Source organism: Lepisosteus platostomus, chromosome 11, assembly GCF_059453375.1.
Source record: "Lepisosteus platostomus isolate fLepPlt1 chromosome 11, fLepPlt1.hap1, whole genome shotgun sequence".
NCBI lineage: Eukaryota > Metazoa > Chordata > Actinopteri > Semionotiformes > Lepisosteidae > Lepisosteus > Lepisosteus platostomus.
Genome location: NC_142621.1, coordinates 32,573,983 through 32,600,320, shown reverse-complemented (window position 1 = coordinate 32,600,320; position 26,338 = coordinate 32,573,983). Strand labels below are relative to the sequence as shown.

Below are 26,338 nucleotides of genomic sequence, written 5' to 3'. Positions count from 1 at the left end.
CGGAAAATAGTGAAAATAAGGACAATTACTAATGTATCACTTTATCTAGAAATACAATATTATTCATGTAAAAATGTAAAGATCTGGTATAAAAGGTACCAAATTCACCTGATCAGCACTGTGTGAATAAATGAACTCCCGATAGCATACTGACTCTCAGTGCGCATGCAGCTTAAGAGTGAAACATTAAAATTAAGAAGCAAACTATCCATCTATCTAGCCTGGCTGTCAAAACAAACTCCCCAGGCTCTTCTGAGAAAGAGCAGGGTACGATCCTAGCATTGAGAAGCTACTAACGCGCAAGCAAGCGTGGTCCTGAATCTGAATACGTGCTGAATAGCCTCCTCTCATTTGGTAACTGTTCTGATTTTCTCCTGTAGTAACGCGAATACTGGGGAGAGAAGAAGGAAAGCAAACAGTATTATAGCACAATGTTACAACCAGCATGGGGCACTGCAGCTTTAAAACACCATTGTTTGAATCAATGAAGCATGTCAGGTTGCTATGGCTACTGCTTATATGAGTGCAAGAGTGACAGTGTCTGGGCTGGGAGTCTCCTGCAAAGCACATGGAGGCTATTCAATAATTCATAGCCTCGCCGCTGTCTGCCTGCCGGAGTGCTGCACTTCCCTCACTCCACACTTCGCTAAGACTGCCCTCTCTCACTGCTCTCCGAAGTGCAGACAGGTGGTCCAGCCGGCGGCGCAAGGCATCCTGCATGCTTCACCACCGACACGCTGCAGCAAACGATAACACAATTTTACTCCTGTTCAGTCATTATTGGGAGCTGGGGACTGAGCGCACAGATTTTTCTGGAGAGCATCAATCCCTCTTCCCCTGCGCTGAGCCGACAGCCACTGTCACCATGGCAAGATAAAGCGTGCTAGAACGAGCAGGGCAGTCAAGGACGCGTTCCCAGCTGAATCGCTGCAGTAAAAAAAAGGGAGGCATCGGTCCAGCCATGACAACACAAGCCAAGGAGGTCACAATCGCTACTGTCAAAAGGCCACACACACACACACCTCTCCCCACCTTGCCAATGAGAAGAATTACTACATCCCTTTTCCTGACCTTCTGTGTGCTGGCCAGAACTAGGCCACTTCCAAAGTAGCATTACAATGTTTGCACTGAAAACTAATCAAAACAATCAAATGCACTAGCCCTCACTGTTTTGCAACAAAACAAAAAATTAAAAATAGTGTTGAGGCTCATGCGATAAGCGTCATATTCCACACGCTTAAGCTACAGTATAAAGCATTATACACCGATCATGGTCAATCCTGATTAACATGCCCCCAACCACATACCATAAGAAAAATCATTAGCAGAGCCGATGCACTGATTGCAGGTGCAAAAACCACTCGGTCTGCTGGGGCGGGGCACTCCAATTTCAACTGTGCTGACGAAGGGTATTAAAAGCAGCTCAAGGCCACTCTGGGAAACGGAGAGGAGACATCCTTCCCAGCCAGCACACCAGCGAGTCTCTGGGAGGGCGGGACGGGACAGTGGGGACACCGAGACAGAACATATCCCCCATCCGCCCAGCTCCAGTGTCTAACTCTCTACCTTCCTCGTGGGTTAGGCTTAGCTCACTTTCACCCCTGAGCTGCCAGGCAGATGTGAAGACTGTACACCCCTACAGAGGGGTTCAGGGGTCTCTCCTGCAGGCAGGAGAGACCCCTGAACTCCAGCAGAGACGGAATCCGAGCCTTTCATGGGAAGTGCTGGAACCCACATCCAAGGTGCTGAGAAGAGGATAGAAGTTCTACCCAGCTTTCATCGGCTTCATTTTCAGTGCACTGGACAGAAAGGCTTAAGGCTGGGGTTCACCAAGACCTGCATCTCAGATCTCAGCAACATGATAAAAACCATGGCAGTGGCATATAAGCATTTGGTCTTAAAGGCCTTATGCCCACTTAACCAAATAATTCCTTCTTTCTCCCACAAAAAAAACAGACAAAAAAAAGTTCTACTTTCACAGGATTTTCAGAACTTGCAAACCTATGGTCTAAAACACAACTTCAAATGTTTCAACATATCATACATGGCACAAGCTCCGCCAGCCAGGCGACACCACTGCATCTTGTACTCTCATCTTGGGAGCGATGAAGCTGGACAGACAGTAAGTGTCAAGAGCCTCTCGAAGGATACTACTTAAAACATACATGTAAGACGAATGCATTTGTGTCATACGAGTTGGATTCAAAATACACTCCAAAACTCAGCATCTTGAGGCAACAAGGTTCTAACCAAGAGCCTCCCACTGCAAATAAGTGCAATATACAGTGCCTTGCGAAAGTATTCGGCCCCCTTGAACTTTTCAACCTTTTGCCACATTTCAGGCTTCAAACATAAAGATATAAATTTTTTATTTTATGTGAAGAATCACCAACAAGTGGGACACAATTGTGAAGTGGAACGAAATCTATTGGATTTTTGAAACTTTAACTAATAAAAAAATGAAAAGTGGGGCGTGCAAAATTATTCGGCCCCTTTACTTTCAGTGCAGCAAACTCACTCCAGAAGTTCAGCGAGGATCTCTGAATGATCCAATGTTGTCCTAAATGACTGATGGTGATAAATAGAATCCATCTGTGTGTAATCAAGTCTCTGTATAAATGCACCTGCTCTGTGATAGTCTCAAGGTTCTGTTGAAAGCGCAGAGAGCATCATGAAGACCAAGGAACACACCAGGCAGGTCCGTAATACTGTTGTGGAGAAGTTTAAAGCCGGATTTGGATACAAAAAGATTTCCCAAGCTTCAAACATCCCAAGGAGCACTGTGCAAGCGATCATCTTGAAATGGAAGGAGTATCAGACCACTGCAAATCTACCAAGACCTGGCCGTCCCTCTAAACTTTCAGCTCAGACAAGGAGAAGACTGATCAGAGATGCAGCCAAGAGGCCCATGATCACTCTGGATGAACTGCAGAGAACTACAGCTGAGGTGGGAGAGTCTGTCCATAGGACAACAATCAGTCTTACACTGCACAAATCTGGCCTTTATGGAAGAGTGGCAAGAAGAAAGCCATTTCTCAAAGATATCCATAAAAAGTCTCGTCTAAAGTTTGCCACAAGCCACCTGGGAGACACCCCAAACATGTGGAAGAAGGTGCTCTGGTCAGATGAAACCAAAATCGAACTTTTTGGCCACAATGCAAAACGATATGTTTGGCGTAAAAGCAACACAGCTCATCACCCTCAACACACCATCCCCACTGTCAAACATGGTGGTGGCAGCATCATGGTTTGGGCCTGCTTTTCTTCAGCAGGGACAGGGAAGATGGTTAAAATTGAGGGGAAGATGGATGCAGCCAAATACAGGACCATTCTGGATGAAAACCTGTTGGAGTCTGCAAAAGACCTGAAACTGGGACGGAGATTTATTTATTTACAGCAAAATCTACAAAGGAATGGTTCACAAATAAACGTATCCAGGTGTTTGAATGGCCAAGTCAAAGTCCAGACCTGAATCCAATCGAGAATCTGTGGAAAGAGCTGAAAACTGCTGTTCACAAACGCTCTCCATCCAACCTCACTGAGCTCGAGCTGTTTTGCAAGGAAGAATGGGCAAGAATTTCAGTCTCTCGATGTGCAAAACTGATAGAGACATACCCCAAGCGACTTGCAGCTGTAATCGCAGCAAAAGGTGGCTCTACAAAGTATTAACGCAAGGGGGCCGAATAATTTTGCACGCCCCACTTTTCATTTTTTTATTAGTTAAAAAAGTTTCAAAAATCCAATAGATTTCGTTCCACTTCACAATTGTGTCCCACTTGTTGGTGATTCTTCACATAAAATAAAAAATTTATATCTTTATGTTGGAAGCCTGAAATGTGGCAAAAGGTTGAAAAGTTCAAGGGGGCCGAATACTTTCGCAAGGCACTGTATTTACCTAGGTTCTGGTCAAAGCTCTAGACATAAAACCATCTTCCCACTGTGCTCGAGCCCCTTCGTTTCAAATTCTACTTCAGGCACTGAAACACACATACTCCCACAACTAGGAATACATTCTGAGCTGAAATTCTAAGATCTTCACTTAGAATTGAGTGTGCTATATGATGTGAGGATCACAGTCCTCCCCATTGCTAAAAGACTCCTATTCTACCCGTACATTATCATCAAAAGCTCCACCAGCTCTGAGCATTCAGGGACTGAACTCAAAACCCTGTGGCTGCTCTTCAGCGACTCGCACCTCTTAATCTGATAAATGCCACGGGAATCTAAAATAAAATCTTCTAGATTAGAATAAGGATCAAAATGAGTTCAAGTTACTGCAAAACCTAAGGCTTCCCATGTCATCTATTAGTCCGTAAAAAGGCAGCACAGAACTACTCCCATTGGTCATTTACCATGTTGCCTGCAAAAAAAACAGTTTGAAAAGAAACAATTTACCAGTCCGTTGGAGCCTAGACCTCAAACTATTATAGAAGACCCATTTCCTTCTACGATAAGGACATGCCTATTCTTGGGTCTAAAAAAAACAAGAACTAAAAAATAGCTTCTTGCACACTCCATGAGTTTGTGAAGGTGTCAAGGCAAGAGGAGAGGGCGAACGGACCCCAGCAGGTGCGATGCTCAATGGCGAAATGTCAAGGGGACGCACAGCCCGTGAGCTCCCCGCGCTTGGCTCCTGGGCTCAGCGCCGGGCCAGGTGGCTCTTTGCTACACGCCCATGCCGTCTGAGCAGCAGACTCCACGCCCCTGTCTGTCGCTCAGGTGGAGCGAGAAGCCCTTCTCTCGCCGTCCGCTCTGACCACGGCTTTCGGGCCAGGGTTTACAGCCGTCACCCCGACATCGGTGCAATGCCGCTCCATGTGTGTGGCGCAAAAAAAAAACAGGAAAAGGGGGCGAACGGGACAGATCGACAACCCCACCTCCCCCTCAGACAGAATCAATGGCAGTCTGGCTGGCGGAAATGGACGAAATAATACATTGCTGCTGCTTTTTTTTTTATCACAAAGGGCCGTAACGACCGACCGCGTCGTGAGTCACACAGACTGTCCTTCCGGGCAGCACCAGCTAGACAGCGGCATTACGGAACAAGACGGGGAGGCAGGGATAGTGAAAGTATCTAAGCAACAGAAACCGAAGACTTTCGCCCGTGGCCTGATTGCACCGAAAATCAATGTACCCCCCGATAGATAAGAAGCTGGAGCAACGTCATGTCTTAATCTCCATGCTCATCGTCATCCGTAGTGCTCTTTTCCCAAAGCCGCCCTGAAATAACCGTGCATCACCCCAGCGGTGCCGGGTGCCCTTCCTCGCGTGTAATGGTTCAGTGGTTAGCTGGCACCGCCGGGCGAGCACCACAATAGGGCTCTGTCCCCGCCGGCGAGACGAGGCCGGCCAGCAGCTTCTGAAAAATTTCACTTCGTCTCCAGCAGGCAGGATGCGTCAACACGGGCCGGGCGGCCAAAGCAGCTGACTGGACGAGCACGCTTTTCCCAAAAAAAAAACCCTGCCATTTTTTCCCTCCACTAAAAACGCCTCCGACTCAGCCCGTCTCGCATAACCCAAATAGGACCGGTTTTAATCTCGCCTTATCCGTTTCCTCCTCTCTAACCGCACAAGAGCACATCCACCTTCCCCTCTCCCGCAGGCACAAGGTCTCCCCTGTCTCCTCTGTCTGTACGCTCCAGCACCGGGGACCTCTGCAGCCTCTCTGAACCACACACCCCCGGCGGGCCTACCCGAGCTCCGGTCTCCCCCACCTGTCTCCGCCGGTCCCTGCGCTCGCCTCTCCCGCTGCACACGGTCCGAGCGTCGAGTCTCGGCCCGCTCTCCCAGTCAGTGCGGCCGGCAGGTTACAATAGAAGCTGCGGGCTCCTTTCACTGCCTTTGGGGCCCTGTGTTGCTGCCGTTGCTGTGTCTGCGCCCCTCTCTCTCTCTCTCGCCGAGTCCCTCTTCCTCTGTGTGCTTGTCCGCCGTGGAGCGGACGGTGACGGTCTGCCCCTGCGCCTCGCCTCCCGGTTCTCGCCAAAGGATTAGAGCGTCTCGAGCAATCTCGTGGGAGAGACCGAGCTGCTGTTGCTCACACGGGCCTAGCTCGCGCCGCGGCCTATAGCACAATCAAAGATGGCAGACCGCCAATCCACGGCGTCTGACGTCATTCCGTCCAGACGTCAGGGAACGTCCGAAATCTCCCCTCCCTCCTGGGCCCTCCCAGCCAATCAGAGAAGTGCCGCGGTCGGTGTGCCGCAGAAGACACGCGAGACTGTGCGGACAGTCTTAATTACAGCACCCTGGCGTTTAGGATACAGAGTGGAACAGAGCAGGATAAATCACAGGGCTGCACTAACACTTCACGGTTAAGCGTTATTCTATAATCCTTTCTTTGATTTAGAACTTTGCATTTCATTTCTCCTGCCACGTGTTGGAACACCTTAATTAATCACAAGCCAAGAGGTTATGACATGCACAAATGTGCAATCACAGCTTTTCTCTGTTTTATGTACCAATTTTAAGACGAAAGCAAAACGTGCTCAGACCACATAAATACTGAATATATATTGTCGGGCTGGAGGAGAATCTTAGGTGCATTTATTTGTTAGGTGTATGTGAAGTTGTTTTGGACGGACTTGCAGAGTTTTGTTTCCAGGCATTTAAAGGTGTTTGTAGATTTAAGGACTTTGATATTTTGTTGTATGTGTAAGAGGAAATTTGGAAGAAGTATAATACATTTTTAGTAATTCTGGGTAAATTTCATATTCATAAATCAAAATGGTCCAATAATACCTTCACCACTTGCTACCGCCTTTTTAAAGCGCTTTGAGAAGCCACCTTTAAAGGTGCTATATAAAATAAAGTTTTTTTATTATTATTACTCCCTTTATAGTACTTTTGAGATGGAGTTAAAAAAATATTTAAATTCTATAAAAAATTGAAAAATGCCAAAGCAAGGAAAATATTTGATATACTGTATGTAAAAAATATAATTTACCCCATTACCTCGGGCAGCTAATTCTTTTTATGTTTTTCTGTTTTTTTCTCTTTTACCTGTTTCCGTTCCTCTAGTTTTATTTGTATTTGTAAATTCTTTAGACATTTAATAAAAAATTAAAAAACAAATTAACTATAAAAAATACAGAATATAATTGCAGCTAACGTAGGTACATTATCTATAAAACGTATTTTCAACAGAAGCCCATATATATCTCATGAGACAAGAGTATTTTCCAGCATATATGAAGTGTGTCGGAGCATATTATTGATTATTTTACGCTAGAATAAGCAAAGAATATAGATTGGATTCCGCATTTTGTTTTTAGCAGGACCTACGGTGTGTGTTTTAAACGCAGTGCTGGGGAAGAGTCTATTTCAGGCTTGTGTCTCCCGACAGCCCCTCCCTGCACAGATCCATAGAGACGTTCCTTCCCCCGCCTCTCTGCCGCCGCGGAGGGTCATCCAGGCGCTGACACCGAGGCGTAGCCCTCTGCTTCACACGTTTAACACCGCAGGACCACAACGAGTTAAAGCTTTTACATACATCCCTTGTGTTTTGGGCTTTGTAATTTTTCAAGTCATATTGCATTTCCATCTCATAAGCATTAAAGAAGGGAGCAGCATCAGACCAATGTGTTGTGTAAATGTGATATCCTATGGAGAGATATAAAGTCGGAATTCTGAGATACAAAGTTGCAATTGCGAGATACCATAGCGCATTTTTTTACTCCCTGGCGGAAACGGGCTTTCATAGATATCTACCCAGTATTACTACCAGACTTATTTTAAGTAAATGTTCTTTTTCCGTATTACATATTGCAAAGAGTGAAATAATATCAGACTCCATAAAACCTAACATTTAGTACATCTAAATGTACATTTAAACGCTTAAAATGTTTTGCAGTCTATCCAAAATAACTTTGTATAGTATTTATACTGTTGACAATTACAAGTGTCGGAGTTTCCTGTCCAGCCTTACAGAGCACAAGTAAATCATCATGTTCATTTCTGAACGGGGCTTATATTTGTGAGCGGAAGGTGAAAGATTTGTAGATTTGGACATCAAGACACCAATGCATACGAAACCTGTACCTTATAATAACTACTTTTTTAATGAAATTTAGATGGTTGCCTATTTAACACATATATCCTATTAAATTAAGCTGTAATTAACACTAATATAACACTATTTACATAAGCAGGGTCAGCTGCTGGTGATCGTGCTGACCCTCAGACTCCGCCGACTACAACTCCAAGCCTGCTTCGAGGTACCGCGTGCCTAGGTGCGCTTCCTCCTCACCACCGGGCGAGGGCGCTACAGAATGTATGCATCCCAGTGGTATGAATATCCGCAACACAATGACCATCTACGTCAGGCCCTGCATAAAACACAACACCTGCAACGATTTTCACTAGGTGGCGGTAAACGGTTAAATGAGACGTATAGAAAGCTACGTCGCGGTCTTTATTAAATGTACAACGAGTTCACAGAGAGCGAACATTCCCTATATCCATGGTAACGTGAAGCACGTTGAAGTAATTGAATGCGGAAGTTTTTTTAAGTTTACAGGCTTTAACATAACGCACTACCTAGAAGGCCTTTCTTGACAGTAGCAAATTACCATTTAAACCGTGGACGTTTAAATGGACACTATGTTATAAATTGCAAATTGCGTACCTAACCAAAATGTTTTGCGTGCCTGTTGATTAGGTGCGCCTACAACCGTGAAACCGTCGTGATTATTCCTGTAGTTAAGCGGAGTGGTCGTGTAGGGTGGATATCGCGGACGTGGTTCCGATTACTGACAGGGCTGGAGTTTAAGCAGTTCCGTACGGGGCGACTGGACCCAGGAAGTAGAGTTGCTCTGCACCGATATTCGGGACCTGGCCAAAAAACACACGCTTCAACAGCTCTAAAGAAAAAGTAGCTTCGGAATTGAGCTGAACAGCTCGACTTTCACCTGCTTCTGATACTATACCGGAAACACTGAATACAGTACCAGCGCTTGAACTATGTTAAACCGCTGTGCGGGTTTCGGATCCGCTTAACCATTATCCTGGTTACTAGCGGTAAACGGACGTGGGGGAAAGTATCGAGTAAGATGAGCGCTTTTTGTCACTTGGCACGGTTTGGTCTTATGTGCGAAGTATCAACAGCCCTCGCCCTTTCCGGGTCCAGTCCAGCTTGCTGAGCCCTCGGCAGCGATTTTTGAATCTCCAGAGCCACAGAGGAAGGAAACCCCGGAGGCGCTGGCGTTTTCCCAGGAACGGTAAACAACTAAGCATAGCAAATTAGTACAATATTCATTCTCGATTCTTCTTAGTAATCATTAGATTGTTTGAGATAGGTTCAATAAGAATGACCCTAGTCATCTTTCACACTGGATTTGTGCAGTATGGACATTTTCCATTGCCAGTAAAAAAGGATATTGAATATGTCTTCGCAAGCTCTTCGTCTACCTGGTAAATGACTATGTGTACTGTATATATTGCTTTAAAACGCTTAGGGACAGCTCGTCAGTACCATAATGCATGAATAACATAGCTCTCGGGAAGATTTTACAAACCAGCCTGATAGCTTACACAAGGATGTTTTTTTTTTACATTTAACACAGTGATGATTTTACGAATACTGTTGTTTGAAAGGAATGCCAGTTTTAGAGCTGATTTGTTTCTGAAGTGTGGGAAGTCTTTAATTTCTGTAATTTGGATAGATGGCCATGGCTCTCTTAGTGTGGCTGTCTTACAGTGCTATAGTTTATGCATTGCAAGACTTTCTTGGGGTCTTGTCAGCGATGGGGTTGAAGAAATTTCAAATAATGTCCTTGACTAGTAAGAATTTCTATTTTTTTAAAAAGAAAGTAGATCAGGCAAGAATCTTATTTTATGAAAGAACGTGCGTTGTTCAAAGTTCAACCATGAATCAATAATTTGAGTTCAAAGCCTGAGTTCACAGGCTGAACAGAAGTGATTATAAACCTTTTAAAAGTTTCCCCACAATTAAAATTTAGCAGCTTATACTTTGTATATTTTGAAGCAGGTTAGGCTGTCAATTATGTTTGTCAAGTTTCAAGACAATTATGTGGCAGGTTCCTGAGTAGAAACGTTTTGATTATTAATATTTATATTAGTATTACTGAAAATAATCTCATATTATTTCATTAAAGCAACTGGGTAAAATTGGCATTTGTGGTGGACTGGCTGTGGGAATCTTCACACATTAAACCAGAGAAAGTAACAGATGTGGGAGTGATTACTGGCTTCATTAGATTGATTGCAGTAGGTAATTCTCTCCAGGCTGGGACGGCTATCTTGTTTCCACAAAAAGACATCTCAAACCATTCTCCTTTATCCTTTGCCCAAGCATTCCCAGCTCACAGATACTATGTCCAGCAGTCTGGTCTACCAATAAACTGTGAACTGTAAGCACACTTCATATGTAACCAGTCTCCATATGGCAATCAATTAGTCATTCCATTAGCGATCATACAGTTAACCTACAATAACTAAACCATTTATAGTAAACAGTTTTTGAGTTGTTTTCTTTATTCGTCTATTAAAGTTAATTATAATAATAATTATTATTAAAGTGCTTTACAGGTAATGGGGACTCCCCTCCACCACCACCAATGTGCAGCATCCATGGGCTGCCATAGTGCACGAGAACACTAAACACATCAGCTTTCAGTGGGGAGGAGAGCAGAGAGTAATGAAGCCAATTCATAGATGGGGATTATTAGGAAGCCAGGACGCTGGGGTTACACCCCTACTCTTTTCGAGAAGAACCCTGGGATTTTTAATGACCACAGAGAGTCAGGGCCTCGGTTTTATGTCTCATCTGAAGGATGGCGCCTGTTTATAGTATAGTGTCCCCATCACTCTACAGAAGCATTAGGACCCACATGGACTGCAGGGTGGGCATCCCCTGCTGGCCCCACTAACACCTCTTCCAGCAGCAACCTTAGTTTTTCCCAGGAGGTCTCCCATCCAGGTACTGACCAGGCTCACACCTGCTTAGCTTCACTGGGTTGCCAGTTGTGAATTGCAGAGTGCTATGGCTGCTGGCTAAAAAGTACATATTTCAAGCAGGCAATCCACTACATATCCTCTTATATCTGCATTCCTCTTAAACTTTCCAGTTGTTCCTCCCCTTCTGGAGACACTGGGCAGGATGCCTGTGGCTCCACCCCTTTTGGAGACAAAGAGTGTGTCACCTGTGGCTCCTCCCCTTCTGGAGACACTGGGCAGGATGCCTGTGGCCCCTCCCCTTTTGGAGACAAAGAGTGTGTCGCCTGTGGCTCTTTCCCTTGTGGAGACACTGGGCAGGATGCCTGTGGCCCCTCCCCTTGTGGAGACACTTGGCAGGATGCCTGTGGCCCCTCCCCTTGTGGAGACACTTGGCAGGATGCCTATGGCTCCACCCCTTTTGGAGACAGAGTGTGTCGCCTGTGGCTCCTCCCCTTCTGGAGCCACAGAGCAGGTCTCCAATGGCTCCTCCCTCTCAGGTGGATCTTGGGAAAACTGCACAACTGGGTATATAAGCGCTTCCTTGTAAGTCAAGACCAAGGTATATACGTGAACTTCTGCTTTACTTATGAGGAAAAACTTATTTGAAAATCCATTTAATATGTAAGAGAAAGAAGTGATCAGAGAAACCAAACAATTTAAGACCCCGATTGATTATATAAGGCTATACACATTCCACATAATGGCATATTAGTGCATTTATTGCAAATTATTGTTAGTTATAAAATCCCTGACTGTTGAGAAATACTATTCTGCCTGTCTGCTGGCATAAGCAGGCCAAGCTTCTTTAATTACACCAAGAGACCACAGGACCACCCCTAACCATGGGGGGTTAATTGACTCATTGGTCCTGTGTCACATGTCAAAAGCTCTCCACCTGCTTCAGCTGATGAAAAGCCAGTTACCTTGTCTGTGCTCTCTCTGTAGTCACCATGGCACGCCGCATTGCTATAATAGGTGGGGGCAGTTCTGGGCTGGCCTGTATCAAGTGCTGTCTGGACGAAGGTCTGGAGCCAGTCTGCTTCGAGAGCAGCGATGACATTGGGGGTCTGTGGAGATTCAAGGTATGTTAAGGTTCCTCCAACATTCACTGCTGAACAGATTCTATGTACCTGGAAAGAACTCGGTCTGCACAGTTATCAGGACACTCTACAGTGTGTGTTTGCAGATGTGTTCATCTAATGAATGTGCACCCAGAATATGAGTCAACCGTAACAGAGATTATGCTTTTTCTTACTTCTGGAAAATCAAACTCGGCAATCTTGGCAATAAAGCACTTCAGTAGATTGCAGAAGGCTTTGTAATTTGACTAAATCTACTCCATTTCCCCCCTGTTCCTATATCGTTCTCAGGAGAATCCAGAGCCCGACCGTGCCAGTATATACCGTTCCGTCATCATCAACACTTCCAAAGAGATGATGTGCTTCAGCGATTTCCCCATCCCTGCCCACTTCCCCAACTACATGCACAACTCACTCATCATGGACTATTTCTGCATGTACGCCGAGCACTTCCAGCTGCTCCCTCACATCCGCTTCCAGGTGAGAGGTCGCACATCGAGGAAGCTGGAGTGCTCTCCCCATGAGCCGTATGTTCACCTTTCCAAATACTATTTTCAAAGGCAGTAGAGCTATTTTCTCCTGTCCTTTAAGTTCAACGACATAGAGGAATTTGATTAAGGTTCTAAAACTAGATTACCTGAAATTGTTTCTTTTAACAAATTGCAAGGTCGATGACATGAGCAGTGTTCCCTCTCCTTTGCGTTTGTATTAGACCCGTGTGAAAAGTGTGAAGCAGCGCCCGGATTTCTCTCGCTCAGGGCAGTGGGATGTGGTGACTGTAAACAAAGATGGACGGGAAAGGAGCTCCATCTTCGATGGGGTGCTGGTCTGCACAGGACATCATGTCCACCCGAACCTGCCTCTCACAGATTTCCCAGGTGACCCTATCCTCTCCTTTCCTCCATGTGCTGCAGAAGTACAGTTGTCTGATGGCCTAAACATGAACAGTGTTACAAAGTACAAGGGAAATCAAAGCTGACAGAACACAGCTTTAAGAGTGTAATAGTACACTCTCTAAACTTGAACATTTTGTTCAGCGCAATTTTATCACAAAACATACTGAGCTCTTTTGCTGTCTGGTGGACTGGTAATGTCTTATCTGGGGAACCTGAGGTTTTGCTGCCAGCAGTTTTACATGGAGGTGAACTTGGTATATCTTTAACAGAGCATGAAGATAACGTATCAAAGGGAAAAGTAGTTACAAAGGTAAGTTATTTTTTACTGAGGTTGAAGTTTGGGATCAGTGTTAGATTTTTTTTGAGGACTCCTGGGGGAGTGGAGATGAAATGTAGGGTCCTGGTTTAAAGTACAGCTGAATAATTAGGTAGCTCCAGAACTGCATTTAACCCCTCCCCATGTCTGTTGCAGGGATTGAAACCTTTACAGGGAAGTACTTTCACAGCCGGGATTATAAGAGTCCTGCTGAATTCCAAGGGAAGAAAGTGGTAGTGATTGGAATTGGGAATTCTGGAGGGGACATTGCAGTGGAGTTGAGCAGAGTTACCAAGAAGGTGAGGTTTCTTACCGCTCAGCCTAGAAACCTGGATGCAATGACTGCTAAACATTTTGGTGTTAACAGTTGGATCACATGCAATAATGCAACTTAGAAAATATTTCCATACGCCACAGGTACTGTACCACATCAGGTGTAGTCATTCCTTACTTGTTTCCTCTGTCCGTCTCTGTCCTCCCTTCTTTTTCTCCCCCTCCCTGCGTCCCCTCTGGTTTTCCAGACGCTCCTCAGCACACGCCGTGGGGCGTGGATCCTGGACCGGGTGGGGAGGAACGGGATCCCCACAGACATGGGGTTCAGCAGGCTGCTGATGATCATACAGGGGATTCTGCCTCTTAGCCTGTTCAACAACATGGGGGAGAGGTTACTGAACAAGAGGTTCAACCACAGCCTGTACGGACTGCAGCCCAAGCACAGGTAGGCCAGGGACTGGCAGCCTCGCGCCCAGCTCACACCCCTCTCTGAGCCAGCCTGTCACAGGGAAGACGCAAATAGGAAACAGGACAGCCGTCGCTAAGCATCAGATCTAACCAGAAACTGAAAAACAATCTGGTGAAGTGTTGAAAGGTGAGTGTTTTTCTGTGGCTTTACCAGCTTGTGGACAAACTGCTCGCTCTCTCCCCCTCTTTCTGCCCACCTGCTCGCCTCCTGCTCCTCCCTCTGTGTCCCATCTGCCCTGCCTAGGCTGTTCAGTCAGCACCCCACAGTTAACGACGAGCTGCCCAACCGGATCCTGTCGGGGACCGTAGCGGTGAAGCCCAACGTGAGGGAGTTTCGGGGCTCCAGCGTCGTCTTTGAGGACGGCACTGTGGAGCAGGACGTCTACGCCGTCGTTTTCGCCACGGGATACCGCATCTCTTTCCCCTTCCTGCCGTCATCCGTTGTGTCCGTATCCGACAACAGGGTGTCCCTTTACAAGTACGTGTTCCCCCCAGCTCTGGAGCGCCCCACACTGGCCATCATCGGCCTGGTGCAGCCGCTGGGAGCCATCATGCCCATCTCTGAGATGCAGGCGCGTTGGGCCACACGCGTCTTCAAAGGTACTGTTGCGCCCGCAGGCACAGACTCGTGAACACACACACCTGGGACAGACTGGAGAACACGCACGCGCACACGCGCACACGCGCACACACATACAGACCCGAGACAGACTGGAGAACACACATACATACACACCCGAGACAGACTGGAGAACACACACACACACACACACCCGAGACAGACTGGAGAACGCACACACGCACACATGCACACACGCACACACAGACTGGAGAACACACATACATACACACCCGAGACAGACTGGAGAACACACACACACACACACACACACACACACACACACACACACACACACACACCCGGTACACACTGGAGAACACGCATACATACACACATCTGAGACAGACTGGAGAACGCACATACACACACACACCTGAGACCGACTGGGAAACACACACACACACACACACACACACACACACCCGGTACACACTGGAGAACACGCATACATACACACATCTGAGACAGACTGGAGAACGCACATACACACACACACCTGAGACCGACTGGGAAACACACACACACACACACACACACACACACACACACACACACACACACACACACACCTCAAGTGCATACTCCTCAGACAAACTCCAGGTGACTTCTGTTTCAGAAACCTCTATGGGACTTTAGTAATGCCCCTGTTAAGGTAACTATTTCCATAGCTGAGCTGCACAGACTTTCTTTAACAGCAAGTAAATATACATAACTGCCTGAGGCAGAGCCTTGACAATGTGCACAAAACCTAACTGCTAACCGGAAAAGAATCAAGAAGAAGAATTAAAAACACAAGCAGTTATGGTGTAAAACAAGTTTCGGCTCAGCCAGAACCACCATTAGCGAGTCAGTCCATTCATGAGACCCCATGAGATGGGTGGCTCTGACACTCCTGGAGTCCTGCTGTGCTGAAGTGATTTCCTGCACTGGACAACACTGGACCCTGTGTATCACTACAGTACTGAAATCATGCGTTTGATTAACAGGGCTAAATAAACTTCCCCCAGCGGACACTATGCAGAAGGACATTGAAAGGAAGAGTGAAAAAATGGCCAAAAGGTAAAATATCACATCAGGGTACTGTATTCCACATTCCTCTAGAGCCTCACTTTATTCCCAATGACGTGTCCTGTGGTCGTGATTATGTGGGAAGCAGGGGAGGCTTTGCTCGCAGTCGTAGGTAGCTCTCCACAACCCATTGGGCTTTCTGAGTCTGGGGTTCCCATGTGGCTAAAGCCGTAGAGAGTTCCTATCTGCACAGCCAAGTCTGAGCTCTGAGCTGGTGCTGGCTAGGGTGACCTCAGCTGCCTGCGCCACAGTGACCTGCTTGGCTCCCTGTGCCCTTGCGGGCTCAGTCTGCTGTGGCCACGGTGGCTCTGACAGCACACATCTGAGGGTAAAAGAAGCTCCTGATCCTCCTCCCCTCCTGCTCTGGAACACGAGGATACAGGGCTAACACCTGTTGTAATAACAGGAAATTCCAAATCCTGGAAACCCATGCTCGTGGCAGTGATTGAATTGTGATGTCTCCGCAGAGGAAGGATCCTGCAGTAGACAGTCCAATAAGGGTTCTTGCGCTTCGTGATGACACGGCATGCATCCCTCTCTGTTTGTAATTGTCCGTCGTGAATGAGTGTGTCTCGGTGTGTGTCTGTGCTGCGTGCAGTCAGCTGCTGCTGGAGGCCTGTGAACTTACCCAGGTGCTTCCTGTGCTCCCTGTGCAGGTATGTGGCCTCCCAGAGACACACCATCCAGGTCGACTACATGAGCTACATGGATGAAGTGGCCGCGCAGATCGGGGCGCGGCCCAGCCTGATGGGGCTGCTGCTGCGGGACCCCCGCCTGGGGCTGAGTGTGCTGCTGGGCCCCTGCACCCCGTACCAGTACCGGCTGTCTGGGCCGGGCCAGTGGGCCGGGGCTCGCAGCGCCATCCTCACGCAGTGGGAGCGAGTGGAAGAGCCGCTGAGGACGCGCCGGGCCCCACACCGGCCCCGGGGCCCCGGCCTGGCGCTGGCGCTCAAGGTGTCGGCCGCTGCCCTGCTGCTCTCTGCCGCCGTCGTCTACATCCGCAGGGACCCCTCTGCCCTCCTGCGGGACCCCTCTGCCCTCCTGCGGGACCCCTCTGCCTTCCTGGGGGCTCTCCGGCTGCGGCTCCCCTTTTAGCGAGCGTCAGGGGCCACGTCCTCCACAGCCTCGCCTGCCCAGGCTGGGACAGAGACGGGAGGGAGAATGATGGTGAAAAGTTGGGAACAGACCCCTTCCCTCTACATTTCCCACAGTGGAGCAGTGAGCCTGCTGGCCGTGCTGACTCATATTAAGACAATGGTCACTGTTGGGCTTCTAACAGTAAATAATGCACATAGAGCTCTCTGGTGCTCTGTGCTACTAGCATAAAAAAATACGCTTTTTAATATCTCTAAACAACGCGTTTGGAATTGTCCTAAATTACCTGTATCTGAACGGAATGTGTCGTTATGACACAGGCTCTCTAATGGTACTTTATTGCTGATGATGGTGGTGTCTAATGATATGATTTTTCAGGTTCTTAACACTTGATAGTAATTTTGATTTGCTCTTAATGTATACAATACCATGTTAACAGATTGATTTTATTGTTCCTGCCCTTCTCTATAAAATAAAGCCACACTGCTTCTTCTTATAGAAGTGAAAAGGCCAAGGCCACAGTCTCATTCTCATCTTTTTGTGTTTGCATTCATTTTTTTTAATAAATGATTCTGTGCTATTCCTGTGTATTGCACACAGAGTGAGTTAGAGTTCACAAGGAACGGTGGTTTTTCAAGAGCTGAGAACCACTAGGCTGGTATTAACACGCATGAAGTCTTGTCCCCATGAGAAGTTCTGGGAACACACACAACCAAACGCAGTGTTTCCCAACCTACTGGTTTATTGGTTTCTCAGAGTATCTCAGTCTCTGCCAGCTTCAAATCATACAGACTGGAGGTAGACCCACAGAAGATGAGTTTTTAAGCAGAATATTCCCTGTATTTTATTGTGTGAAACGGCAGTGCACATGGACTTGTGTTTGCTAAAAAACTTTTCTTGTAATGTTGTGTGAAAATGTCCTAACGTAAACTAGCTTAGATCAGAAACTGTCAGTGCCTGGACAGTCATCTTCCCCCAATTCAGACGGGCTCAGACTGGTGACCCTGGGGTGCAGAGCCCAGTCTCCCCTTACATTCTTCTCACAAGCGGGTTTCAATGAATTGCAAAAAAAGCAGCCTGTATAAAAATCATAGTTGAGCAAACGTGTGCCTTTGGAGTGACTCTGATGTATGGAGATGAATGATCTATAAAAAATGCCGTCTCTAAAGGTTAAGAACATGTTTTACCGGTACAGCTTCACAGCGTGCATCACATGACAGTAGGTAGTGTGTAATCCATAGACTTTTCAATTAGTCCAACTTTAACTCTGTATCTGTTTGCCCCTCTGTTAACCCTGCTGTCTTGTAATGGTTCTCAGAGCGTTTGAGGGTCAGTTTTGTTCAGGTGTCTGTTACACTCTGCACGTTCAGAAATGTGCCTTCAAGGGCAATTAACACAATTAGCGATTGCTCACCGTGTGCTCTGGTCCTCACCTGGAAGCTCCTGCACTCTGGGCCTGTGCCAACATCAATGGTAGGAAAGAGAGATGTCTTGTAGTTTCCTGAGGAAAAAGGCAGATATCAGTAATTCTTACATCTGTTGTATTGCTGGTCATCCGAGAGGATCACAAAGGCTTTCTCTTTTTAAACAAAACACTTCCTCTTCCACTAAAGTACAACCCTCTGCTGAGTGACACATGGTGGCATAAGGTAATGAAGACATTACTTTAGCAGCTGAATTGAGGGGGGAATCTCGGGGAGGCTAGATATTAAAGACCCAAGAGCAGAATTTAACCAGAAGACCTGTTCAATTAGGACACTAGGGTTAACAAACATGCTCTTGCAATGCTAAGGGGATCTTTAATGTCCAAGTGGTCAGGACCTTGGTATCACATCAGATTCAAAGGAATCTGCTTGCTAGCACCTCCTACAGCAGTGACCTCAGTCATCATACAGGGGCGTTGGTTTGGAAATTATGGTAAAGACCTACTGGTCTGACACCACTTTCAATAGTAATTTGATTTTCCTAGGTGGCCAACAGTACAGTACTGACCAGGACCAGCATTGTGTAGCTTAGGAGATCAGTGTAGACAGGTAGGATTTTGTCAGAAATTGCCAAGTCTTTTCTTGTACACAGAGTAAGACATTTTCCTTTTTTATGACCGGTTTCCTACTCAATCTGATGTATGCTCAGACTTTACACGGTGAAAGTCAGACAAAACTTTCCTGTTTGGCAAGAATATTAATTTCATTTAGGCAGCAGTGCATGGGCCGAGCAGTCTATGCAACTTACCAGGCTCTGGGATGAAAGTTGTCACACCGGAGCTGGAAAATACGGAGCCTGGGAGGAGCCATCAGCAGGAACAAGAAGTTATAGCGATGGCCCCCGATGGCCCCTCCCAGGCTCCTCAGAGAATGGAATGCGGTTTTTGTTATGAAAATTATACAGAACAAGTTTTTTTAATGTGCTAATGTATAGACTTATACTTAAAGTCAATTCTATTACGTTTGAAGCATTTTGTGTAATATGATGTACATACAGTATGTAAGCCTCGTATGAATTCAGACAGGGGTAGTAATAGCAGTGACAGGGAGGGGTAATCGATTGAAGCCGTGGTGAAAAGAAATTGGCTTTAGGTGTGGGGCGCTTGTGTAACTTATTGGCAGGCTCATTGCCAGGTCATGACTTACATACTGTACTCGCAACCAATTAACAGGGACCAGAGGCTGTCACAGTTTTTGAAAAGGATAAATGCAGGGAGTTTAGAGGCAGGACAGCAGAGACGGTGAGGTCGCGAAAAGGGAAATCAGAGGAAGACACCCAGTCACCGCCATTCAACAGTCTGGGCAAGGAGACGAGAGAAGTGGTGCCACACAAGACTTGTTCTACAAAGTTTTAATACATCAAGAGGGTAAGAAACATTTTCTTATGAAGTATACGTCTGAATAAACTTTTAATGTTTGTCATGTTTTATAAATGGGGAATATGTCGAGCATTAAGAGAGCAGCAGGAATGTGACAATAACCTAAACTGCCTATGATAAAAAACACATATATAAACTTTGTCTTCTTATCCATTTATAAGCTCTCTTATCCATTTAAGTACCTCTTGTAAACTCTAAAATGGAGCATGCGACTCATGTTTTACTCGAAATAGAATGTTTTTTGAGTGTCGTATATTTGTATTATCTGGTTTAATTTTTTTTCAACATTTGGCTTCAAGAAAAACGTATTTATGGTCATCTTGGTTGCATCATTTATATTTTCCCACTAATGAATTAAAGTACAGAGGTAATGCTTAGAAATCCCATTTAAAGAGGCAGAATTTAAAAGGGCATTGAGGAAATCAACTCAATGGTCTTCTTCAGAATCGGCACAACACAAACCAGAGGACACAAGTGGGAACTACAGTTCCAAAGAGAGAAAAGGAGGCGCTTCTTTACGTAAAGGGTGGTGGGGGTCTGGAACAAGCTCATGTTCTTGAAGGCGATACCCTGGCTGCTTTCAGGAAACAGCTGGATGAGAGGCTCAGGTCAGAGAAGTATCAAAGGGCAGGATGTGCACAGTACCTGTGCTCCGCTCACAGGAGTGTCCCTCAGTCTGTGCAGTTTGACTTAATTCAGAGTAACTCCCCCCCTCCCTCTCTGTGGCCCCCTGTCTTCTCCGCACAGCTGAGATGGCGTGTCGTGTTGCTGTGATCGGGGCTGGGTGTTCTGGGCTGGCCTGTATCAAGTGCTGTCTGGACGAAGGTCTAGAGCCAGTCTGCTTCGAGAGCAGCGATGACATCGGGGGTCTGTGGAGGTTCAAGGTGAGAACAGCTTTTATTTCAGTGCTGAGAACGAGATACTGGTTATACAGCAGGACAACTGCCAGCAAACAAGTGGAAATAACTGTGTGCATAACTTCTAAATTGGACAGTAGTCTAAGTAGTTCTTCTTGATCATACTGTTAATTATCCTTGGTAGTGCCAGCATGTTTTCACCTACTGAATGTACTAAGATGCTAATTTTTAGGACTTTAGGACTGTGCTGGTCTAGGCTGGAGTTTTTAACCTTTTCAGTTAAAATCAGTTTCAGCAGAAGAAAATTATAGTTTTACAGGTACTGTGTACTGTAAGGTCAAGATGATGACTTCAGATGAATGGTTCAAGGAGAGAACACAATTTCACGTTTTCTGCCTTCTCTGGCCTCTTTTCAAGGTACACATTGCAATGATGACCCGCTGCCCAATTTAATTACTTTACCCTCTCATTGCCTCTATCTCTCAGGAGAAGCCTGAGGCTGGCCAGGCCAACATATATCGGTCTGTCACTGTCAACACTTCCAAAGAGATAATGTCCTATAGCGACTTTCCTGTGCCGGCACAGTTCCCCAACTACATGCACAACTCGCGCCTGCTGGAGTATTTCCACCTGTACGCTGAGCACTTCCAGCTGCGCCCTCACATCCGCTTCCAGGTCAGAATAATAATTTACTATTCGTGTCAATCTTCCTTCCCACTGTGACAAAGAGCTGCAGCACGGCTGTGGCTGTTCATTCCCTACTTGTACTTATTCAGCATGTTCAGGACTGATTTTCCCCTACTGTTGCACACCCTGGATCGATATTTCTCACGACACCTGGAGACCCACAGTTTTGACTGCAAAATGGGAGAGTTACTCTGCAAGTGCCAAATATCAATAGAGAAGAGTGCTCTTAAGGTAAAAAATGGCCTATCCCATTTCTTCGGCAGCAGAAATCTTGATATAGTATGAAGGACAGTGGCAGGAGGAAATATTCATGTATACCATGTGCCTTCAAGAAATGTCGCATTTCAATTGATTTCCATAGCAGCCCTAAGGAAGGCTGATGGATGGTAGAACACCTTGAACACGAAGATGAGTTGTTGGAAAGGTTCCTGGGATATTTGTTTTCAGGGATGATAAACTCAGAAATACTTACTGAATCATCTATTGTCACAGCCAGAACCCAGGCTTTCAATATACAAGAGATGTTCACGTGCAGGGTAGGTGTGAGCATAATTAACTGGGCTCCTCTGTGTCTGTACTGTATGTGTGTGTGTGTACCTCAGACCCATGTGATCAGTGTGAAGCAGTGCCCGGATTTTTCCCACTCCGGACAGTGGGAGGTAGTTACTGCGAGCAAAGATGGACAGGAAGTCTACATTTTTGACCGGGTCCTGGTCTGTACGGGAGTCTACACCCACCCACACCTACCACTGAATGACTTTGCAGGTATCCTTCTTTCACAGAGACTCTCTTGACACCTTTTCCATTTGTCTACGTCCACATATATCTGGAAATAGATATTTCTGTAGCTGAACACCATTCAGCAGGAGGATGTGTCTAAATACTCTATGTACCAATGAACAGGGGAGTAGATAGACTGTACACCTGGTTCAGAACTTCACACTTGAACTTGGAAGCAAACCATACTACTGACGCTCATTTTCGGTAGAGCTGCAAAAGTCTTTAAATCTCTAGTTCTTGTCTTATTTCAGATTAGGTTTTCACCCAGTTTAGGACAGAAATTGACTTAACAGTTAATTTTTGAATAGTGCAATCTTCTATCAGTAAGGGTTCAGTCAAAACTTTTCAAAACCAGCTGTACTCTACATAACATAACACTTGCCTTACTTGGTTTTTACTATAATTTCTGACATTATCATATGTCATATATATCACAGCATGGAAAACCTGTCATATGTGATAAATACAAACATGTTTTTTTGCGTTATGTTTCAATACACTTTTGTTTATGCATACTGTTAATGAATGAAAAAAAACATCATTAGTTGTAGGAAGTCTAGTGCAGGATTGTAGGATACTATTCCTTCACCCTTCATTTCACAGCTCTCCACTATTTGTTGCTGATCAGCCACTTGTAATGCAGGCAAACAGTGCAGCCTTTTTCATGCCCAGAAACACTGTGGACACCGAAATGGCCTGCAAAATGTTTTCCACTGCGGATGGGTGATTTGATTCCTCATGTAGCACTGATGGAAACTAGAAATCTTGAAACTTCTATATTTCTATATTGTGCACAAATGCCATGAAACATTTTCCTTCCGGTCACACAGGAATTGAGACATTCAAAGGAAAGTATTTGCACAGCTGGGAATACCGACATCCCGAGGACTTTCAGGGGAAGAGGGTGGTGGTGATCGGGATTGGGAATTCGGGAGGGGACATAGCTGTGGAGCTGAGCAGAGCTGCAAAACAGGTGGGACTTCTGTTCTCTGAGGAAAAGACCTCACATGCACAGAGTGCAAAACAGAGAAACAACAACAACCACTGTCACAGCCTCACACTCTCTCCTACACAAGGGCACGAAGAAACCCTGCTCCACATAACACATATACACACTTCACGAATACACAAGATCTACTGCAGAGATGCTTGTTTTTAAACTATGCAATGTTATTTTCATTAGCCATGACATGGATTCACCCTTCATTAGATACTGTATGCAGCCCTAATACAGCAACATTTACAGATACTGTGCTGCTTGTTCTGGAACAGAGGAGACCTGACACAACTATTCACAATCCTCAAAGGCACCAACACTGTCAAGCCAGAAGATTTCCTCTAAATTAACCGTGAAACATGACGCAGAATGCAAACAATGTGGATGTGCATTTAAAACCAAGAGCAGAAGGCACATTTTACTCAGAGTGCAGCGGGTGTGTGGAACAAGCTGCCCAGTCATGTTGATTTAAGCTGAAACCCCAGTTTTATTTCAAGAAATGTCTGGATGAAATAGTTACCAAGTACTACTCGGGCTAGATGTGTGGCTCCTCTCATGTGTGACCTGTCCTCTTTTCTCATCAGAGGCAGACAGAGCATGCTAGTCTGTTCTCTTCTCCTCGTGCAGGTTTATCTCAGCACACGCCGGGGCACCTGGTTGGCCAGTCGCTTTGGAGACAATGGACTCCCGAAGGACATGGTGTCTTCCACACGTCTTGCCGCCCTGCTGGTCAGATATCTGCCTTCCCTGATGAACTGGGCAGTGGAGAGGAAACTGAACCAGCGGTTTGACCACTGTCTGTACGGGCTGCAGCCCCTGCACAGGTAAAGTTCTGGACCTGAGAGAGAGGGACTGGCTTTCACATGAAACACTCATCTTTCAAAGCCTCACACCGTTCAGAACTAGTTCCACAGTGGCACTAGGGGCCCTAGCAAGCTAACCTCAAAAGAAGGGGCTGGCAATACTTACAAGCCCACATCAAAACGGAAGGCCAGATTTAAAGGCCACGATCTTTTCCTCATCTGCTCGAGAGCCATGGAAATGAAGCAGCCTTCAGCTTAACAGTACGATTAAGCACAGTAATATTGCTCCACTTCACTCCCTTCCTGGTAGTGAGCGGATGTCTCTTTTTTTTAACTCCTCCAGCTTCAATTTAACATTTATACTTAATACAAGAGCCACTTATATAATCCAAATTTAGGAGATGGATGGACTTTTGAGCACTCCCCTCTCGGTTGTAGCTTTTACAGGCAGAACCCCATGACGAACGACGAACTCCCCAGCCGGATCATCTCGGGAGAGCTGGTTGTGAAGCCCAACGTGCGCGAGTTCAGGGGCTCCAGCTTGGTGTTTGAGGACGGGACGGTGGAGACAGAGATCGACTCTGTGATCTTTGCCACAGGTTACAGCTATGAGTTCCCCTTCCTCCCTGCCTCTCTGGTTTCCCACCAGAGGGGGCTCCAACTGGCTCTGTACAAGCACGTCTTTCCTCCCAGGCTGGAGCACCCCACTCTTGCTGTAGTGGGGTGCATTAATTCCTTGGAAACCATTATACCCTTGTCCGAGATGCAGGCACGATGGGCTACAAGAGTCTTCGCAGGTAAGTCCTGGCCTGGCTGCAGCAGAGCACTGAAAACAGTAGCTCAAGTGTGAAAGAAAGACATTAATCTGGCTGTTAACCTTACTGGAGTGTTTTCTGCTGCTTTGTGAAACATCTCTATAAACCTGAGAAATTAAGAATTTTTCACAGAAATGTGCATTTTATGCACCCCACCACTAATCTCACCTGAAGCCACACAGTAATGTACAGCAGAAGGCGAAAGAAACAAGTACAGGAAAACAACTTGCTGTACAACTTTAGTCACAACATGAAAGAAAAGATGTTGCTGCTCTGGACTTCTCTGCTGCCCAGAAAAGAGCAGCCTGATACATTCCAGGGCTTATGGGAATGAAGCATCCTGACAGGCTGAAGAAAAACATTTCAGTTTTAGTCTTGAATAGAGGAGATTATGAGGGGACCCAATTCAAGTTTTCAAAATCCTCAAAGGCATTGATATCCTGGTTTCTTTTCAGAAACATCTGGATGAGATACAGGCTAGACTGCTGGGATAGCCTCATTTGTAAACGTCCTTATTTGTTAAAACTGGACTCCACATTTGTGTCAGTGTGAGGACATGAGCAGGAAAGGAATTCTTAAGGAGGGATAAATGCGTGTTTTCATGGGTTTGTTCTAGGATTAGTAAAGCTGCCACCAGAGAAGACCATGCTTGAGGACATTGAGAAGACAGTTAGGGAAATGGAGCAAAAGTAAGTCTGCCGTGAGGAGACGAGACCCAGTCAGAAGCAGTTCTCTGTTCTAATACTGCTGTTCCCCCACACAGGTACACCTGCTCAGAGCGCGGCCCCCTCCAGGTGGACTACATCCCCTACCTGGACAGCCTGGCCGCACAGATCGGGGCGCGGCCCAGCCTGATGGGGCTGCTGCTGCGGGACCCCCGCCTGGGGCTGAGTGTGCTGCTGGGCCCCTGCACCCCGTACCAGTACCGGCTGTCTGGGCCGGGCCAGTGGGCCGGGGCTCGCAGCGCCATCCTCACACAGTGGGAGCGAGTGGAAGAGCCGCTGAGGACGCGCCGGGCCCCACACCGGCCCCGGGGCCCCGGCCTGGTGCTGGCGCTCAAGGTGTCGGCCGCTGCCCTGCTGCTCTCTGCCGCCGTCGTCTACATCCGCGGGGACCCCTCTGCCCTCCTGCGGGACCCCTCTGCCCTCCTGCGGGACCCCTCTGCCTTCCTGGGGGCTCTCCGGCTGCGGCTCCCCTTTTAGCGAGCGTCAGGGGCCACGTCCTCCACAGCCTCGCCTGCCCAGGCTGGGACAGAGACGGGAGGGAGAATGATGGTGAAAAGTTGGGAACAGACCCCTTCCCTCTACATTTCCCACAGTGGAGCAGTGAGTCTGCTGGCCGTGCTGACTCATATTAAGACAATGCTCACTGTTGGGCTTCTAACAGTAAATAATGCACATAGAGCTCTCAGTGCTACTAGCATAAAAATATACGCCTTTTAATATCTCTAAACAACGCGTTTGGAATTGTCCTAAATTACCTGTATCTGAACGGAATGTGTCGTTATGACACAGGCTCTCTAATGGTACTTTATTGCTGATGATGGTGGTGTCTAATGATATGATTTTTCAGGTTCTTAACACTTGATAGTAATTTTGATTTGCTCTTAATGTATACAATCCCATGTTAACAGATTGATTTTATTGTTCCTGCCCTTCTCTATAAAATAAAGCCACACTGCTTCTTCTTATAGAAGTGAAAAGGCCATGTTGTGTGAAAATGTCCTAACGTAAACTAGCTTAGATCAGAAACTGTCAGTGCCTGGA

At 46.4% G+C, this 26,338-nt stretch overlaps 3 protein-coding genes across 21 annotated transcripts in view; 2 read left to right on the top strand and 1 right to left on the bottom strand.

Annotated features, from left to right (window-relative positions):
- The window catches only part of prrc2c (proline-rich coiled-coil 2C), a 37,896-nt gene extending 31,790 nt beyond the window's left edge, over window positions 1–6,106 (bottom strand). For 14 of the 18 annotated variants that reach the window (XM_088599221.1, XM_088599236.1, XM_088599232.1 and 11 more), the window contains exon 1: window positions 5,715–6,106. The gene's annotated coding sequence lies outside the window, so the exon portion shown is untranslated. Of the gene's footprint in view, window positions 1–5,693 lie in introns of all 18 variants that reach the window. The other 4 variants (XM_088599229.1, XM_088599231.1, XM_088599238.1 and 1 more) reach the window with 2 other exon arrangements.
- A 2,331-nt stretch (window positions 6,107–8,437) lies between these two features.
- Window positions 8,438–17,284, top strand: LOC148652472 (flavin-containing monooxygenase 5-like). 2 transcript variants are annotated; one of them, XM_088599219.1, is made up of 9 exons: window positions 8,438–9,215; window positions 11,899–12,035; window positions 12,324–12,512; window positions 12,745–12,910; window positions 13,401–13,543; window positions 13,766–13,962; window positions 14,230–14,585; window positions 15,594–15,666; window positions 16,332–17,284. In XM_088599219.1, the coding sequence occupies exons 2-9, from the start codon at window positions 11,904–11,906 to the stop codon at window positions 16,768–16,770; spliced, it is 1,695 nt and encodes a 564-aa protein (XP_088455345.1). In that variant the 5' UTR covers window positions 8,438–9,215; window positions 11,899–11,903; the 3' UTR covers window positions 16,771–17,284. The 2 variants fall into 2 exon arrangements, with proteins under 2 accessions (XP_088455345.1, XP_088455344.1); XM_088599218.1 differs by lacking the exon at window positions 8,438–9,215 and adding an exon at window positions 9,237–9,408.
- A 1,923-nt stretch (window positions 17,285–19,207) lies between these two features.
- LOC148652471 (flavin-containing monooxygenase 5-like) lies at window positions 19,208–26,274 on the top strand. The gene is made up of 9 exons (XM_088599209.1): window positions 19,208–19,621; window positions 20,381–20,517; window positions 20,977–21,165; window positions 21,780–21,942; window positions 22,788–22,930; window positions 23,582–23,778; window positions 24,196–24,554; window positions 25,189–25,261; window positions 25,336–26,274. The coding sequence occupies exons 2-9, from the start codon at window positions 20,386–20,388 to the stop codon at window positions 25,772–25,774; spliced, it is 1,695 nt and encodes a 564-aa protein (XP_088455335.1). The 5' UTR covers window positions 19,208–19,621; window positions 20,381–20,385; the 3' UTR covers window positions 25,775–26,274.
- Window positions 26,275–26,338: the final 64 nt, after the last annotated feature.

Excerpts from the sequence above, each read along its gene's own strand:
- LOC148652472 (XM_088599218.1), top strand. The coding sequence starts at position 9,381 with ATGTCTTCGCAAGCTCTTCGTCTACCTG. Across the intron at positions 13,963-14,229 it reads GGACTGCAGCCCAAGCACAG|GCTGTTCAGTCAGCACCCCA; the intron begins GTAGGCCAGGGA and ends TGCCCTGCCTAG. Across the intron at positions 14,586-15,593 it reads GGCCACACGCGTCTTCAAAG|GGCTAAATAAACTTCCCCCA; the intron begins GTACTGTTGCGC and ends TTTGATTAACAG.
- LOC148652471 (XM_088599209.1), top strand. The coding sequence starts at position 20,386 with ATGGCGTGTCGTGTTGCTGTGATCGGGGCTGGGTGTTCTGGGCTGGCC. Across the intron at positions 22,931-23,581 it reads TGAGCAGAGCTGCAAAACAG|GTTTATCTCAGCACACGCCG; the intron begins GTGGGACTTCTG and ends CTCCTCGTGCAG. Across the intron at positions 23,779-24,195 it reads GGGCTGCAGCCCCTGCACAG|CTTTTACAGGCAGAACCCCA; the intron begins GTAAAGTTCTGG and ends TCTCGGTTGTAG.